Raw genomic sequence first — 18434 nt, 5'->3', positions numbered from 1 at the left:
ATGGAAAGGAGGAATGAGTTAATATACATTGAAAATTCATAAATAGATATATAATGAAAAACATATGGCTGGACCGGGAATCGAACCCGGGACCCCTGCATTACTAGTCAGGTGCTCTAACCACTGAGTTATCCAGGCCGATGTCCTCAGTCCAGCCTAAATTCCTACACCTTAACTAGCTTTAAAAAATGAAATCAAATATTGTTGATGAGGCAAAACTATTCATTAAAATTGGCTTTCTATTGTATAGTACTGTACATGTATGTAATAGCCAAATGGGGATTATAATAGTAATTTTGAAAGTATTTGAATGAGATCAATTTAAGGACACCTGAGGCACTTAGAAAAATGGCAAACAAAATCTATGAATTTCTTGATCTCTGCCACCTTTGGGCATGAGGGGTGGGTTAGCCCCAAAATAAATGCAGTCTTCGAAAATTTTGTTTACTTTCAGACATCAGGCAGTCAAACTGTTAGAATTATTATAAAAAAAGCTTAGGCCCCCCTACCAAAATTGCAAAATTTGTGGCTCCAAGGTCAGAGGTTCTATTGGTCATATGGTAAAAATGGATTAATTCTTTGAAAATCTCTGCTTCAATGTATTCAGCAGACAAACAAAGTGCCTGGCTATAATGAGCAAGAGTTTTTCTTAAAAAATTGTGTTCATGGCCCCTGTGCCAGGGGGATTGAAGTGATGGTGGGGTTCTATTGATCATGTAGGGGAAATGCATATATTATTTAAAAATCTTCTCTTCTCCTGTGTGGACTAAGTGCATGCTTGTGATAAGCAAAGGTGCTTCTTCAAAATTGAGAAATTCATGGCCTCTTGGTCAAGGGTGCTGGAGCTAGGGTGGGACTCTATTACTATCATGTTTGGAAATTTATACTGTGCTTTGTCACTCACCTTTGGTAACATAAATCACTGTAACTAATGTAATTGAATTGATAACTAAATCACATTAAAAAAATATCCTGAATTGTTTCTGCTTATAACCAGACTTACCATTCTACTGATTACTGATCATCCTATTCCTCTTATTTTATAGCAATATATCTATCAGTTTGTTTTATATTAATAAAATTACCTAGTTGTATCCTTTACGGGTGGTTTTATACCTAGATGACCGCTAAGGCCCCTAGGCCTCTTGTTTCTGATCATGTAACTTTATCTTGGTGAAGATAATACAAATAACACTATTCATTCCGATTTCATGCAATCCTTCAAAATCGGAGATTCGGCTAGGCTAGATATTTCGACTGACGCCTTCAGTGAAGGCGTCAGTCCAAATATCTAGCCAGCCGAATCTCCGCAAGAGATTATCCTTCAGAATCCTTTCACACGATATCGTTGAAGCAATTCGGCAGAAAGGGAGAAAAAACTTTAAACACGACCAATAAAAGTGAGTTCATTTGTTATTAAAGAACAAAGTTTGGACGTCCAGCAGCAAATAATTCAAAATTATACATATATTTTATTTAAATGCAGATTTTATGTTAATAGTGATTACACATAACTTGTTTCGGAATGATTTTATTTCTTGTTGCCTTAAAGTACATGTATTTCATTTCAGCTTCATGTTTCTTTGACGAATTAATATTTTAATTATTACTGTTGTAATATATTTTTATGATCATGCTGCTGTTGACTACGGCTATATATATTGAATATTAATGTCAACCTAAATGGCATCAAAGACCGCTTTTCCAGCAGTTTGTTATAAACAGAATCATATTTTGGTCTGTGATTGAAAGGAAATTAAACTTAATAATATTGATTGATTGTATGTTATTTTACGTCCCATTCGAAAATTTTTCACTTATACAGAGGTCACCAGATACCGGTGAAGAGCTTCAAATTTAGACTTTTAATCGGAGTTCAGGGCCATTGAGAGTGCCAACGCCTATACCGCGACACGGGACCTCGGTTTTACAGGAATTTATGTTGACGTCTTAGGTTTGACGGGGCGCAGCGAAAGAGAATCGAAACCGGGCCTACCGATCACGAAGCGAGCGCCCTTCCACTAGGCTACCGTAACCCGTCCCCCTGAGTGTAAACAAACTATTTTTTTCACGTTTTTATATTTTTCATAACACTTTTTACTTTAAATTCATAATTATGATGAATTATATGGATTTTGGTCACCCTTGTGACACTGAAAGGGTTAGAGAAGTTGCATATACGCTACTGATGTCAAAAAGTTCAAAATACCTCTGCTGGATCATTAAAGCTCAATTTATGTGTGATTGAAAAATTATATTACTATATAAAGGTTGTTTATCATCCATTTGGTAATTTTATTCTCTATTCATGTCTATACAAAACAAGTCAAAAAGTCGATTTTTAAAATATAATAAATCGAATATTCCGTCAATTACGCTCATATTGCATGTAGACAATAATTAACGAGAGAGATGAGAACGCACTTACCAAATGTTGATAACTTTCTGAAAACAGTACATATCTATAGCGTTTCGACCTAGAGTTGGGATATAAATACGTCGCTGGTTCAAATCCCATTAAGGGAAGCGTAGACTGGTCCTGCAGAATGAGACCGTATTTAACCGAGGTCCCCCATTACAGTAGACACTGACAAAAAGACCCCTTACTTCTCAGTGGCCATAAAGTTCGACCACAGGGCTAAATTTGCTGCCTTCCACCGGCAACTGCATGGTTGCATCTCAACGTGTCAAAAATTCTGGAAAAGGACGTAAAACAAACAAACAACCCTTTTGTTTTCTTGAATTCCCATTTTCCAAAGTCACATATCATCTCGAAGAAATCGACCGATAAGGAAAAATATAGCTCTTTAGAGCAGCTATATCCATGTATTACTTCATACAGAAAATCAATGTTGTAAAAGATAACCATGAAATGGCTGTACATATATAAGCCCCAGGCAGTTTATTATATCAGATATCGAAGGGGACTGGGTCAATATATGACATAATAGTACTTCTTTACCCATTCATTGATATAGTAAAATTTCATGTAACTGCAACAAATTTGTCCATTGGATTTGCAATTCACAAATTGTTTTCACAATTGCTGTCGGAATGTTTAAACGTTATCATCGAGTTCTTTCTTATATTGTTTTTTGCTTATTCATTTTTGGAAGTGTTCATATTTCACGTGAGTGACAAATGGTTTTTTTTCTATCATTTTCTTATCATAATGGAAACTTGTTTTAATTTTTTAAAGTTAAATCAAACAAAGGGATATTAACTAGAGATGTTTACCTCCTTGAATTTGAAACCCTAGTCACAGGGGCTTGCTCCCAGAGCCGAAGTGTCAGCAATGAAAAGAACGGCTTTGTTATTTTTGAGCAAAACAATTATATTGAAATTATTTTTTTATGCTGAGCTAGCAAGATCTTGTGTCATGATGATAAATTATGGAAATGAAAATGATACATTTTAAATGAATGGATTATATGTACGTGATTTTTCTTCCTCGATCGTGATTTTAAGAAAAGTTATACCTGACTTAGATCTTATGTCTTTAACAGAGTATTTAGTTGCGAGATATAAATACGCTGAAGTTTCTGTTGCATCCCTCATCCCTTTAAAATACCCAAGAGACCAGGATAGTGATGACAACGAGGAGATTGGTGATGATGGTGGCAGAAATAAATGTTCCAAATATCAAATAAACGTAGGTGCTTATTTATTAGTATGATTATCTTAATAGTAAAGTATTAAGTTAATTAAGAGGTAAATTTGCAGTTATCGAGATTACATACATGTACTAGTATTAAGCGTTTAGCAAACATTGATATCTTTGCTTATTTTTGTTATAAAATATTAACTTGTATAAAAATGTCAGTGGGAAATATGCTTGGCCTGTTGACTCAAAAGACTTTTGAAAAAACCTTGAGCGAAGTAAAAGTGCATATAAAAGTCATGTAAGAAGCACGTTGGACCAAGTTGTCATGCCACCAATAATAAAAATCTGTTCGTGCATGCAAATTAAAGCTCCTTTTAATTGCAATCTTTTATGTGTTCAAGTTTTATTTTTATAAATCTAAGATTTTGTTTGTTTGTTTAACGGTTCTTTGAGTTTTTTCACGCATGTTGGTTTACACGGTAGCCTCAGAAGAACTGGGTCCCGATTTACAAAAGAACTTACGACTAAGATCAAAATTTTATTATGCAATTATTTTTCCTTTTTTGGATTACATTGAAAATGGTTTTAATCTTTTTGTTGAAAATTTAGAAAGATATTTTTATGCAAACAATTTTTAACAGAAACATCTACAGTTTTGTAAGATTTTACAATCAACTAAAGTTTTTAAGTCTTAGTCGTAAGTTCTTTTGTAAAACGGGGCCCAGGAACGAAACACTTTAACCACTGCACCTTGTGGGGGACTTTTTAAGATAATGTAGGTTCCTTATACATGTGTATATTCCTAATGAAAACTTGAAATAAGGGGGTTGTTTTACTTTATAATAATTTTCCAAAATAAAAAAAAATGTTGGAAGGTCATCTTAAATTAAAAAAAAAAAAGTTCTATCGTTGGACGAGGCTTTCATTATCGAAATCAATATATTTAATAAGGTAAAATTTTGAATAAATGTTGCTCATCCTTAAGAAATCTGAATATACACAATTTAGGGAGGCTTAAAAAGAAGAGTTGTTCTCTTTTTCTGTAGCGCTGTTGTTTGCCTTTGTTTTGCTGAGGTAAAATTCACAGATTGCAACCTGGGTTATTTAGGATGTTTCAGAGGAATGTCTTTCGAATGTACATATTTGATTAGTATACGGATAATCTGTAAATCAAAGGTATGAATTTGTCCTCAAAACAGAGCATAAATAAATTTTAAAGTAATTTAGAAGCAATTTTACTAAGTATCGACGTCGAAATCATGTAATGGCAATGGCGGTGATCTTAAATATTGAGAGAGAGAGAGAGAGAATATAGCTCGACGACTACTATAAAACTAAAGTGATTAGCATACAGAACTTCAGATCATAAGTGTCATTAATCATTGTTTGAATGAAGGGTAAAAAAAATGTAAATGAAGAGGTCCAAATCTCTGACAGATATCTGACACCATATGCTACGAGTAATTTAACCTTAATATCCTTATCATAGATCGAACGCATAAATTACAGATATCTACAAAAAATATGAAGAAAGGAATAAAAATTTAATTGAATGGGTGCAGATGACACACTTCAAATGAATACATGTATTGATAATGTGACACAAGGCGCTTTATCTTTTTGTTCAAAAGGCACTTAATAATGGCATTCAGAATTTAGAAGGTTGTTCCCTATTGACTAATCGAATGGCGAACCGCATGTTATTCAAATTACCGTAAGTGTCCTAACAATTTAAAAAAAAAACAAAAAAAAAAAACTTGAATAATTCATTATAATACACGTAAAAGAAGCGAATCAAATTCTTTACTTAAAAAAGAAGAGAGAGGACCCCAAACCAATGTAGCTAGCCTGACCAAAATGATGACAATGGATATAATACAAGTAATGGGTTAACCTTGTGCCAGGGGCTGGCTAACATCCTGGATCACATATTTTGACCTCCATATTTTTACAGGAGAGGGGTCTGGGAGGGACCCCTTGACGGTCAAAAGGAATTGAGTTTACAAGACCGGTAACCTATTTAGCTAGCCCGGTCAAATTTGGGAAAAACCCGTATAATTCGTTCTTTGTATTAGTTATTAGATAAACATCGAGTTCGGAAAGACTGAAATCAATTTAAACATGGGCATTATAAACAGAAGCCTCCTGACATCCTTCCAATTATGCTTCATGAGTTTTGAATTTCCGATAAATATTCAACCTGTAAATTGTTCCAGACATACATGTGTATTTCCTTTCGTCTATGTTTTTAAAGAAACATTGCACAACCAAAACCAATGATAGAAAACAGAAACTTCATTTTTGAATGGCACAAACTGTGTGGTCAATGAATGAACTCCTGTGACCCCGTCGCAACCGAAAGAACTACGCACGCTAACCCTCGATTTTCGCCTATACTTTACACCCATATAAATTAATATTTATGACAATTATGTCCTTAAAATATTTTTCAATGCAAAAAAAAAAAAAAAAAAAAAAAAAAAAAAAAAAAAAAAAAAAAATCAATAGTATTTGATCAATAGATTTAATACCAGTGTCAAATAGTTTATCACTCTTAATGACAGGGATTTTTAGAGGTTTTTTTTTTGGGGGGGGGGATAAACAATGATATCCATTGAGGCTCTAAAGCATCACCGGGCTTTTAAATACTCATGGATATGGATAAATGTCCCTTTAATCTTTGCTTGTGTTATGTTTAACTCATGTAAAATTAAACATATAAGGTTGATACAATTAAAAAAAGTTTAGTTGTAATCTTTTTTGAAATTGGTGATAACGTGAACATATTTGCTGTAAACATATGATCCCCCGTGAAACAACAAAGAATTTGGTATTTTTGTTTTACGGGAAAGGGGGGGTATCCTTTCAAAATATTTACCTTTAAATTTCCATGGATTTCTATTGTGAAAATAAAAGTTCGACTTAAATTAAAGACTTCTTTCTCTATTAATTACCGAAATAAATTATGATTTGTAAAAATTCATATAAATATTTACGTAAGTATGAAAAATCATTCATTTGAATATTCCTGCAACTTTCCATTTTGAAATAAATTCAGAAGAAAAAAAAATCAGATTGCCTTGAAGACCTATCCATTTGATGTGCTTTAAATGTACGTAATTAAAAATTTTGGTTGTATGGGTTATTTAAAGTGATCATGAAAATTCCAAATTTTGAGGCAAATCCTGCAATTTCGAAAAAAAGGGGGGGGGGGCAAAAATATTTTTGAACCGTAGTAGATCATATCCAATATTTTTTATTTAAAACGACACGTGTATTATTCAATACTGTTTATTATTCAATACAAGATGTTCGTTTGATATCTAATATTTTATAATAACTCGATAAAACTTATAAAACTTTATAAATGCACGTTTTTCTTATACGTGATGACAGGTATTTAACATGATCATATTCGAAAAAATGCACAGATGTCCAACTTCTGGGCCATTCCCTCCTAGAATTTTCTTACGTCATGCTCTCAAAATCGTTGTGAAATATAATCAAAAGATTAAACAAGCCTAATTATTTTCCAGTTTATTTCTATTCACATTGAAAGGCAATGCCTTAATTTAGTGCATCATGTGCAGTTTTATTATAGTAAAAATTATCTTCATTTCTTAAAAAGATTTATAACATATATCTATCTGTATCATTCAATCAAATAGTGTGTACATGTAACAAGTAATTAATTTGAATACTTTTATCAATCATTAGATTTCAGATAAAGAAAATGATTTTCAGTAAGTGAAGTCAGTGCATTTTGTTCAAAACCAAAAATTTCATTCCAAAAATGCCCATTTCAAAAAATTATTATAATTCACATAATTACCAAGTCTTGAGGATGGGATGGGGTAGCATGAGGGGTGTATGGTGATTTACTTATAGACAAAGCAAATTGTAAAATATGAATAAGGACTTATTATACTTATTACTTACTTACTGTACGTGAAAATTGTAGTCCCCGGGGTAGAGGTCCTCAATTTTTCTGAACCCGATGTTTAAAGATTCTGAAGATTTGAGTGGCGGATCTCACAAATCCAAATTCCAAATCATCAAGCATTTTGAGCTCGAAGTTTATTGACGCAATATACGAACAAGAGGTCCGTGGGCCAAATCGCTCAGCTGAGTGTTTTGGTTAGTGAAAAGCAGAAATCAGTTTAGCATTGAAAAGTTTAAATCTAATAGCGGCCTCACCCTACCACAAAGAGGAGAGGGGGATATGATCTGAACTAATCTACACTAACTGAAGATACTTCCATATTTATATGACTAATCTTGGCTTTAAAAGATTTCTTATAAATTTCTCTTATATATTCCATGTAAAACATTGATCTTTTATTTTGGCCCCGTCCTATCCCCGGAGGTCATCATTTGAAGAAGCTTGAATCTAAAGTACTTGAAGATGCTTAAATATTAATATGATCAATCATTCCTTTATTTGTTGTCCTTGAGGCGAAGATATTTAAGGATTTTTCCTGTATATTCCTATATAAAACTTAGATCGCCTAACATGGCCCCACCCTAGCCCCAAGTGCCATGATTTGAACAATCTTGAATCTACACTACCTGAGGATGCTTCCTTATAAATATTACTGATCATTGCTTTGCTTTTCTTGATAAAAGAATTTTAAAAGATTTTTCCTATATATTCCTATGTTAAACTTTGATGACCCTTTGTGGCTCCACCCTAGCCCCAGGTGTCACGATTTGAACAAACTTGAATCTACACTATGTAATGAGGCTTTCACTTATGTTTCTTTTTTTTTTTTTTTGGCCCAGTGATTATTGAGAAGAAATTCTTTTTAAATGATGCCATTAAATTTCATATTTCTTAATGATCTCCCCTTGACAATTCCTGTGAACAGAATTAAATTCCCTTCAACCAAGAATGCTTTGTGGAAAGTTTTGTTGAAAATAGCTCAATGTTTCTTGAGATGAATTCGAAAATGTGAAAAGTTTATAGCGACACATTAAGACGGACGACGGACAATTTTCGATCAGAAAAACTCACTTGAGCCTTCGGTTCAGGTGAGCTTAAAAGTAAGGGGCTAATCTAAAAAGCTAAAATGTTACAATTAACTTTTTTCCATAGAGTTAGAAGTTGACCACAATCCTATATATTAGGAATGACAATTTGTAACCGGTTAACCGGGTACTCGGTCGGAACGATGGTAATCGGCTAATAAATCTGTGATCAGTTAGTCAAAAAAAAAATAAAATAAAATAAAATAAAATAAAATAAAAAGGGAATTTAAGCATTATCTCCTATATCCAATTAAAATTATTTAAATTTGAGCATGTTCACACATCTATTTAAGCTGATTCGGAGATTATTAAGGTTCTCAGAATTGACGTCGAGGGGTAATCGGCCAGTTTGTGAGATGTTAACAGTGAACTGATTATAAAGTGTATCTTACCACTTCTTTCAGTTGCAGTTACCTATCAAATTATATTGAAATTAAGCATTTAGCACCGATTCAGTTCTGATTATGGTGAAAATAAATGCTGAATGGACTTGCTTTACATTTATTTTTATGCCCCCGCATCGAAAGATCCCGGGGGTATATTGTTTTTGTCCTGTCTGTCTGTTTCTATGTCCGTTTAGCTGTCTGTTTGTCTGTTGTCAACTTTAACCTTGCCCATAACTTTTGATTGGTTGGAGCTATGACTTTCATATTTCACATGTGTATTCCTAGTGACAAGAATTTTCTTTTGGTACCATCATATTTGATCTTTTGACCTTGATCTTGGAGTTTGACCCACTTTTGCAAAATTTAATGAGACTTTAACCTTGGCCATAAATTCTGAACAGTTGGTGCTCGCGGTTTCAAACTTCACATGTGTACTCTTTGTGAAAAGGCCTTCCTTTGGATACCAACAACTTTGACCTTTTGACCTTGACCTTGAAGTTTGACATACTTTTGAAAAACTTTAACCTTGGCCATAACTTTAACCGTTGGTGCTTGGGGTTTCAAATTTCACATGTGTATTCCTTGTGACAAGACCTTCCTTTGGATACTAACAACTTTGACTTTTTATCCTTGGCCTTGGAGTTTGACCTACTTTTGAAAAACTTTAACCTTGGCCATAACTTTTGTATGGTTGAAGCTAGGGCTTTCATACTTCACATATGAATCCTTGTGACAAGACCTTTTTTGAATACCAACCACTTTGACCTTTTGACCTTGACCGAGGAGTTTGACCTACTTTTGAAAAACTTTAACCTTCGCCATAACTTTTGAATGGTTGATGCTAGGGCTTTCATACTTCACATATTTAATCCTTGTGACATCACCTTCCTTTTGATACCAACTACTTTGACCCTTTGACCTTGACATAGGAGTTTGACCTACTTTTGAAAAACTTTAACCTTGGCCATAACTTTTGAATGGTTGGTGCTAGGGCTTTCATACTTCACATATGTAATCCTTGTCACAAGACCTTCCTTTGGATACCAACCACTTTGACCTTGACATAGGAGTTTGACCTACTTTTGCAAAACTTTAACCTTGTTCATAACTTTTGAATGGTTGGTGCTAGGGCTTTCATAATTCACATATGTAATCGTTGTGACAAGATTTTCCTTTGGATTTGACCTTGACCTTGACATTTTACTTACTTTTAAAAGCTTTAACCTTCGTCATAACTTTTGAACAGTTGCAGCTAGGTCTTTCAAATTTCACAGGTATATTCCTCGAGACAAGACCTTTCTTTGGGTACCAACATTTTTTATCTTTTGGCCTGGATTTTGACTTGCATTTGAGAAACTTTAACTTTCGCCATAAGCTGCCATACGGGGGCATCAGTGTTTCACAAGCACATCTTGTTTTTCAATGTATCTGATTTTTTAAGTATGTTTCATTGTTTTCCTTTTTTGTCTGTTAAAATTGAAATAAAATATATACTAACACCTTTTTAGTCTTCTTGTTTATTTCAATAAAGTCTACATGATAAAATAGAATTTTTGATACGATTAACCGATTAATCGGTCGGGAGTCCAACGGTTAACCGATTCGTAATTCTGTATTCCATTGTATGATGTACAATGGAATATTGTTCACCATACAATGGTGTACAATTGTCGACTTGTCAGATGTTATTGTTGTCTTGTCAGATAATTATGTCGACTTGTCAGATTTTTTTGTGTACTTGTCACTTTTTCACGAGTTCAAAAATTCAACATAAAAAATGTGTCCATGCCCAGATTAGGCTATCAGCTGACAACATATTTTTCTGACAAGTCGACATAAGTCTCTGACAAGTCAACATGAAGATCTGACAAGTCAATATAAAGATATGACAAGTGGATATATTATTGACAAGTCAATATAATTTTCTGACAAGTCGACATAATATTCTAAAAGTCAACATCATTATCTGACAAGTCGACATAACATCTGACAAGCCGACCTGTCAGAAAATTCAGTCGACTTGTCAGATTATGATGTAGACTTGTCAGAAATTTATGTAGACTTATCAGATATTATTTAGACTTGTCAGAAAGTATGATGACAAGTAGATGTCAGTTAGTGGCTTTAACAAGCTGTAATAACAAGATACCGAGTTCCTGGTCGTGACGATTTTTATCTGACAAGTCGACATAATTATCTGACAAGTTGTCATAAATATCTGACTAGTCAATATAAATATCTGACAAGTCGACATGATGTCATATATATATATATATATATATATATATATATATATATATATAACCATCAACATTAATGTAATCTTTAAAAATCTTCTTTACTATTGGACATCAAGCAGTCAAACTGTTAGCATGATTGTAATAAGCATTGGACCCTCTACCTAAATTGTGAAATCATGGCCCCCGGTTAGGAGGTCTGGTGCTAGGGTGGGCTATGTTGAATATAAATATATAGTGAAAATGCTTTTAAAATCTCCTCTGCTCCTGGGTATCAAGCAAACAAACCAAATGCATATTTATGATGAGCAAAGGTGACTCTTCCAAAAATTGTGAATTCCGTGGCCCCTGGGTAAGGGGTGTTGGTGTTAGGGCGGGGCTCTATTGATTACATAGTGAAAACGCATTAATTATTTGAAAATCTTCTTCTCTACTCCTGGGTATTATTGAAAAAAAAAAAAACTAAGTGCTTGGTTATGATAAGCAAGAATGCCTCTTCCAAAATTGTGATTTTCATGGCCCCAGGGTCTGGGATTCTGGTGTAACGGCGGGGCTCTATTGATTACATAGTGAAAATGCATTAATTCTTTGAAAATCTTTTCCTCTGGTCCTGGGTATTAAAACAATGAACTATGTACAGAGTTATGATGAGGAAGGGTGCCTCTTTCAAAATTGTGAATTTCATGGCCTCTGGGTCAGGGGTTCTGGTGTAAGGGTGGGGCTCTATTGTTTATATAGTGAAAATCCTTAATGAATTCTTTGAAAATTCTATGCTCCTGGGTATTATGTCGATGTATGCCGATGATCTAAGTAAATAGTTATGATGATCAAGGGTGCTTCTTCCAGAATTGTGAATTTCAAGGGGTCAGGGTACCGGGGGGGGGGGTTAATGATTATATACTGAAAATGAATGAATGCTTTGAAATCTGCTCCTTGGTATTAATCAAACTTTTATGATGTTCAAGGGTGCCTTTTTCAAAATTGTGAAATGTGTGATCCCAGGGTCAGGGGTTCCTGTGGGGTGGGGCACTGCTGATTATATAATAGAAATGCATTTTTCTCTTTGTTCCTCTGCTCTGCATCTGGGTATTAAGCAATCAAACTAAGCATGCTAAGTGTATAGTTATGATGAGCAATGGTGCCTCTTTCAAAACTGTGAACTTCATGGCCTTTGGTTTAAAACAAGAACCAAATTCAATTGTTTGAAAGTTGATACATGATACTCAGGTGACCTATAAGGTCCATGGGCCTCTTGCTTAAGGAATGTGCTATAAAACGGGGGGGGGGGGGGCTAAATTTCCGTATTAATATACAACGTTAGGTGTCCTCTTGCCACTGGATTGATGAACCACATAAGGTACCCTCTTATTTCCGTATTTATATGCAACATTAGGTGACCTTTCTTGTCAGTAAATGTAATGTTATAAAGATACAAGATAAGTACACGATAAAGGATTGTGAATGTTATCCAGAACATAGAACTATGTACTCTGATAACAGAATTATACGCTTTCTTCCTAATTTTAACCGGGCAAGCTATACAGCTTCCCGGTCGTTTGAACTCAATTCTTTTATGACAGTCAAGGGGTCCCGCACACACTCCTCCCCTGTAAAACGATGAAGGTCTAAATATGGGATCCAGGATGTTAGCCAGTCCCTAGAACTATATACTCTTAGTATAGTATTATACGGGTTTTCCCAATTTTGACCGGGCTAGCTAAATCGGTTATCGGTCTTATGGTCACTTCCAGACCCTTCCTCTGTAAAAAGATAAAGGTCTAAATAACGGATCCAGGGTGTTAACCAGCCCCTCGAACTATGTACTCTTATAATAGTCATATACGGGATTTTTCTAATTTTGACCGGGCTAGCTAAATAGGTTCCCGGTCTTGTAAACTCAATTCCTTTTGATGGTCGAGGTATCATTCCCAGACCCCTCCTCTATAAAAAGATGAAAGTCTAAATAAGGGATCCATGGTTTTAACCAGCCCCTCGAACTATGTACTCTTATAACAGTCATATACGGGATTTTTCCAATTTTGACCTGGCTAACTAAATAAGTTCCCGGTCTTATAAACTCAATTCCTTTTGATTATCAAGGGGTCACTCCCAGACCCCTCCTCTGTAAAAAGATGAAGGTCTAAATATGGGATCCAGGGTGTTAATTAGCTCCTGGTTGAAGGTTTACCTTTACTATCCATTGTCATCATTTGGTCAGGCTAGCTACATTGGTTTGGGGTCCTCACTCTTCTTTTTTAAGTGATGTCTTTGATTTGCTTCTTTAACATGTATTATAATGAGTTATTCAGGTTTTTAAAAAAATCATTGGGACACTTACGGTAATTTGCGTAGGGAACCAGTCGCAGCATGCGGTTCGCCATTCGAATAGTCAATAGGGAATAGGGAATAACCTTCTAACTTCTGATTGCCCTTAATAATTAAAATTACTATAGTAATTTATCTAAACACTATTTTAATTAACAAAAGTAAAGGGGATCGCATGGACAGCAGGTCGCCTATTTTAGCCATCTCCCTTAAGTTATTGTTTGACCCTTTTATCAAGACTTTTAAATTCTTGATTTATTTTGATCATTATTTACTATAAATCCTTCCGCCTTTTTTTGCTCTTTTCTTAACTTTTTAGGGAGTTCTTCTGTGTCCTTCTTGAGCACAGCGCTAGCTCTATTCATAATAACGAAATAATTTTAAACAAGTGTAAAGATTTATGCAATTTCATTTAAAGCATTTCAGAAATCAAAAATGAGCATGTTAATGAACTAAATATACAAAGTTTACAAAGTATACACTTTGTAACATATTTAGAGACATTTCGAAACTCCGGAGCCTTTTGCTTTTTCACAATCTGTTTCTTATGTTCATAATAACACTTTATTGACCTTTCAGATTTTTCAAACCTCAAGAAGTTATGATTATGTTCAGAAGGAACGACAAGACAAACTTAGAAATGACTGCAATCGCTTTCACAAAAATTACACTTCCCAGTCATTCCTTGAAAGATTAAATAATAATATACAATTATATGATAATATGGGATTCTTGTATTGCCGAATTCAGAAAGTGGGATCTACCTTTTTACGAAAAACATTAAAAACATTATTTGCCGGACTGGAATATCAAGTTTTGCAAGGTGAAAATATGCTTCAGAATCGAACCTGGGAATTTAAGGAGTGTCTTTCAAAATTGCCAAAAATCATGTTTGTTCGTGAGCCATATGGCAGAGCCCTTTCAGGATATGTAGACAAACTCTTTGCCCCTAATCCATTATACTGGAAGATAACTGGACGCCATATTGTGAGAACCGTAAGGGGAATAAATGCAAGTGATTCTTCACTGAGTTGTGGACATGATGTCACGTTTCCAGAATTCATGAAATACCTGATTATCTCCCAAAGAACATTGAGAGACCGTGACCGACATTTTTATCCAATGTCTGAGCATTGCTTTCCCTGTAATATTAAGTACGACTTTATTGGGAAAATGGAGACATTTCGAGAAGATGTTGCACACTTATTGGATTCCTTTAATTCTCAACTTCCTGTTGCAATACCAGATGATAATTTTGAAAAGGAATCTGATTTGAATATTGCTCAAGATTATATTGATCAACTATTTTATTTCAAAAAAGAAACAGAAATATGTGAACCATTTCATAAATCACTTCTACGATTCTGGCGAGATTTTCAGATTCGAGGAATAATACCTATAGAAGTCAAGATGCCTTTCACCTCAGAAGGAGCAAAAAACTTCACAAAATCAGAAGTGGTTGATAAAGTTACCGATATCATCCAATCTATACAAAATCGTACAAAATTAAAAGAACAGAGAATAGAAGCAAAAGTAGAAGCGTTTAGTCAAATACCTAAAGATATTATGAAGGAATATTTAGAACTTTATAGAGCTGATTTTGAACTATTTGGCTATCCAAAAAGCCCTAGTTTTATAGGAAACAGAACTACTCCTTCCTCTACAAGGTTCAAATACTTTAACATTTTTGATTGATAATGTTGAGTTTGTGGCATATGTGTGGGTGGCAATACTACACTGGTTGAATGGTAAACAGAAATCCAGAGACTGTTGGGTTAATATGTGATAAAGAAATTTCAACCCAGTTTGATTGGGAAGATTTCATACCAAAGAAATAATATATTTTTTTTTTACATAACAATCTATTGCGTCTTCTTTAAAGATAACATGATTGCATATAGTCAACAACAAAAGGTTTACATATATCATAGTTCAATGTGGAACTAAGATAATGTTAAGACTAATATCTATATTATTAGGAATTCTATCCATATTGTTTTTATACATGGATAATTTGAACAGTTTAAGCCCTATGATGTGTTTTAGCAGATGATAAAAAGGAGAATTTTATTTTTGAATCTTTAAACAGTTTTAAACATAAGATGAAGCTGGTTATTTGAAGTTTTGAGTTATTTGAAGGCTCACTTGATAAAGAAAACTAAATGAATATTCAAATAAACCACTAAATACTAAATTTTCCCTTCACCTAAGAAAAGAGGACTGAAAGTCATTTATCGATGAACATTACTCGATTATTTTGGGGCTCTTCCAGGGACCTTCAAATGGCAAAGCACATTCATGCTGTACATGTATTTCAAATCATTTCGTATTTATTCAAGAACCACCCAGTCCCATTTCAAACAGTGATCATTATACATTGTAATACTTTCAGTCATTACTCTATCTACATTTCAGTCATCTTTTAATCAATCTCAATATTTCTCTAGTGGATTATTGGTGGATATAAAGGACTTTTAATAGCTAGTATGAGTCTTCCTCCTTTTTAAAGTTACCTTTAGGTCAGGTTTCAATAACAACTCGGTGATAGTTCAGTAGTAATTCGGTGTACTCCACTGAACTATTTTTGAACAATGATATTTACTTTCCAAATTTGTGACTCAGGTGAGTAGGCCTAGGCAGTCAATTAGTCTTTTTTTTTCAAAATTAACACACACACACACACACACACACACACACACACACACAGAGAGAGAGAGAGAGAGAGAGAGAGAGAGAGAGAGAGATGAGCAGGGCAAGAGCGATAAACCTAAATTCTATGTTAGCGGTTATCTGATTGGAGTCTACAAAATATATATGCGCTGAATAAATAAGCAGATAATATTTTTATTAGGCATGACCTTTTCAAAAGTTCATGTATGTATTGTCTTACACAAGGCCTAAATTAATTTTTTCTTGAAATTTACATTATGATTTACATTTGTTTATATTGTCACAATTTGTGATAATGGCATGGAAATATTCCCTCGCTGTAACCAAATCTTTGAAAAAGGACAAAGAGTACGTGCAAACAAGTTTATTATAGTGCTCAAAAACAAAATGCAAAGAACATCTGCATACCTGCAAACACACACAACACGCACACCTTCAACACTCATACAAAGAAAATAAAAGCACCAAAATAATAATAAACAAAAAAATAATGATTAGTATCAACTAGAGCCGAGCTCGTTGCAGAGCAACGAATAGGTCTTCCGTTGGAGCAGTGACCTTGAGTCAAGGTCATGCTATATTCTAAGATGATAAATAATCTTTTAAGGGACTATCAACTTGCAATGCTTCGCCAGTAGAAAGACAATAAAATAATGTACACTTTCTATTTCGTGACCTTGAACTTGCCCAGATGACCTTGCGTCAAGCCATGACACACTCTGGTTATGACGCAAACCTATCTGTGTTACCGACTTGACAAGTTAACACATGTTCTTTCAGACCACACATCCAGTAAAAGCATCTTGTTCTTAGTGACGTTGAACTTGAGTCAAGGCCATGACACAGTCTGTATGATACAACAATACCCATTCTGAGTGTTTCCAACTTGACAAGTTTACACATGTTTTTTTCATTTCGTTTCCATACAGTTGTAATTTATTACTTTTAACTCACTGGCTTCAAATTTTATTGTATATATGTTTTATGTCCAATTTCGATATTGAAGAACGTCGGCATCTTTGAGTACGTGTACAAGGTGCATTACGTTACCCTATCACATCATGTTTTATAACGCAGACCATACATCTATATATAGTCAGCGATATAAAAAAAAGGTTAAAAAAAACCCATTTTATTCATCAAAATTCTCTGCTTAATTATCTTTGCTGATTTCTTACAGAACTAGAGCGTTCCCAGGAACGCATGTGTCGCCTGCTTTTAGCTTCATTAAAGATGTAACTAAGTCTAAAAGTTATCAGCTATTTATTTGCTAAGGCATTGAATATAGTTCATGCCAAAAAAACAAAACAAAACAATCCAGGGATAGTAAGACTGCGATAGAATCTAACAATCAAATAGAAATGCAAATTCTTAACCCCTGAAAGCTAAAATGGATATTAATGAAATTTGAATAAATTTATTATAAATAATTATATATAAATTATTCAAGTACGTGATTTCAACAATCCTTCGAAAGAGGCTTCAGTCTTTCATATCAGCAATTGTCAGTCTACACCATCCATTTTGGAATACCGATCCCGTTGTATTTTCATAGTACTTAAATTTCAGTTTTTGTGGTTTCTTTATTTCATACAGTGTCAAAATACATTGTCATGAGATCATAAACATGTATAACTGTTATTAAACCCTGCCTCTGTAATTTCAAAAGACATAAGTTAAATTTAACCCTCCGCAGTATATTTTACAAAATAGGTCAAAGGTCAAGGTCAAGTGAACTGTAACGCTGGTATTTTTCAAATGTTTTATGACAAACAGTGCACATTCTAAATAGCATAGACTTACCTCATAAATATCAAAAAGAAGTTGTATATCGGCATTATTGGTTATTTTGAAAAGTAGGTCAAAGATCAAGTTCAAGGATATCTAGGTCGGAAGCCATATGTGCAAATTATCAAACCCATACCTCTTACATTTCTCCAGATATAAAGTGTGACAGACGGACGGACAGCAAGACAGACGCCAGGTAAATTGATCGCTAAGTGCTGCTCTGCTCTGCAGGCGACACAAAAATGTTTGTTTGATTGTCTGTTTGTTTTTTAACGTCCCTAAGCTTTGAGCTGCCAGCATTTGCCAGTGGAGGGCTGCAAATTCAGACCTATACTCGACACTCAAGGCCATTGAGCAGTGAGGGATTTTTTTCATGCCGGCACCTACTGCTAAACG

At 34.2% G+C, this 18434-nt stretch overlaps 1 protein-coding gene across 1 annotated transcript; it reads left to right on the top strand.

The window, feature by feature from the left end:
- The first annotated feature begins 3493 nt into the window (after positions 1–3493).
- On the top strand, positions 3494–15275 carry LOC133194261 (carbohydrate sulfotransferase 9-like). Its single transcript, XM_061330254.1, has 2 exons — positions 3494–3652; positions 14160–15275. The coding sequence occupies exons 1-2, from the start codon at positions 3494–3496 to the stop codon at positions 15273–15275; spliced, it is 1275 nt and encodes a 424-aa protein (XP_061186238.1).
- Positions 15276–18434: the final 3159 nt, after the last annotated feature.

Source organism: Saccostrea echinata, unplaced genomic scaffold (genome assembly GCF_033153115.1).
Source record: "Saccostrea echinata isolate AGI-Se365-2 ecotype Australia unplaced genomic scaffold, CSIRO_AGI_Sech_v1 ptg000029l, whole genome shotgun sequence".
Classification (NCBI taxonomy): Eukaryota; Metazoa; Mollusca; class Bivalvia; order Ostreida; family Ostreidae; genus Saccostrea; species Saccostrea echinata.
The sequence above is the reverse complement of the archived record's forward strand: the minus strand, read 5'-3'. Positions and strand labels throughout refer to the sequence as shown.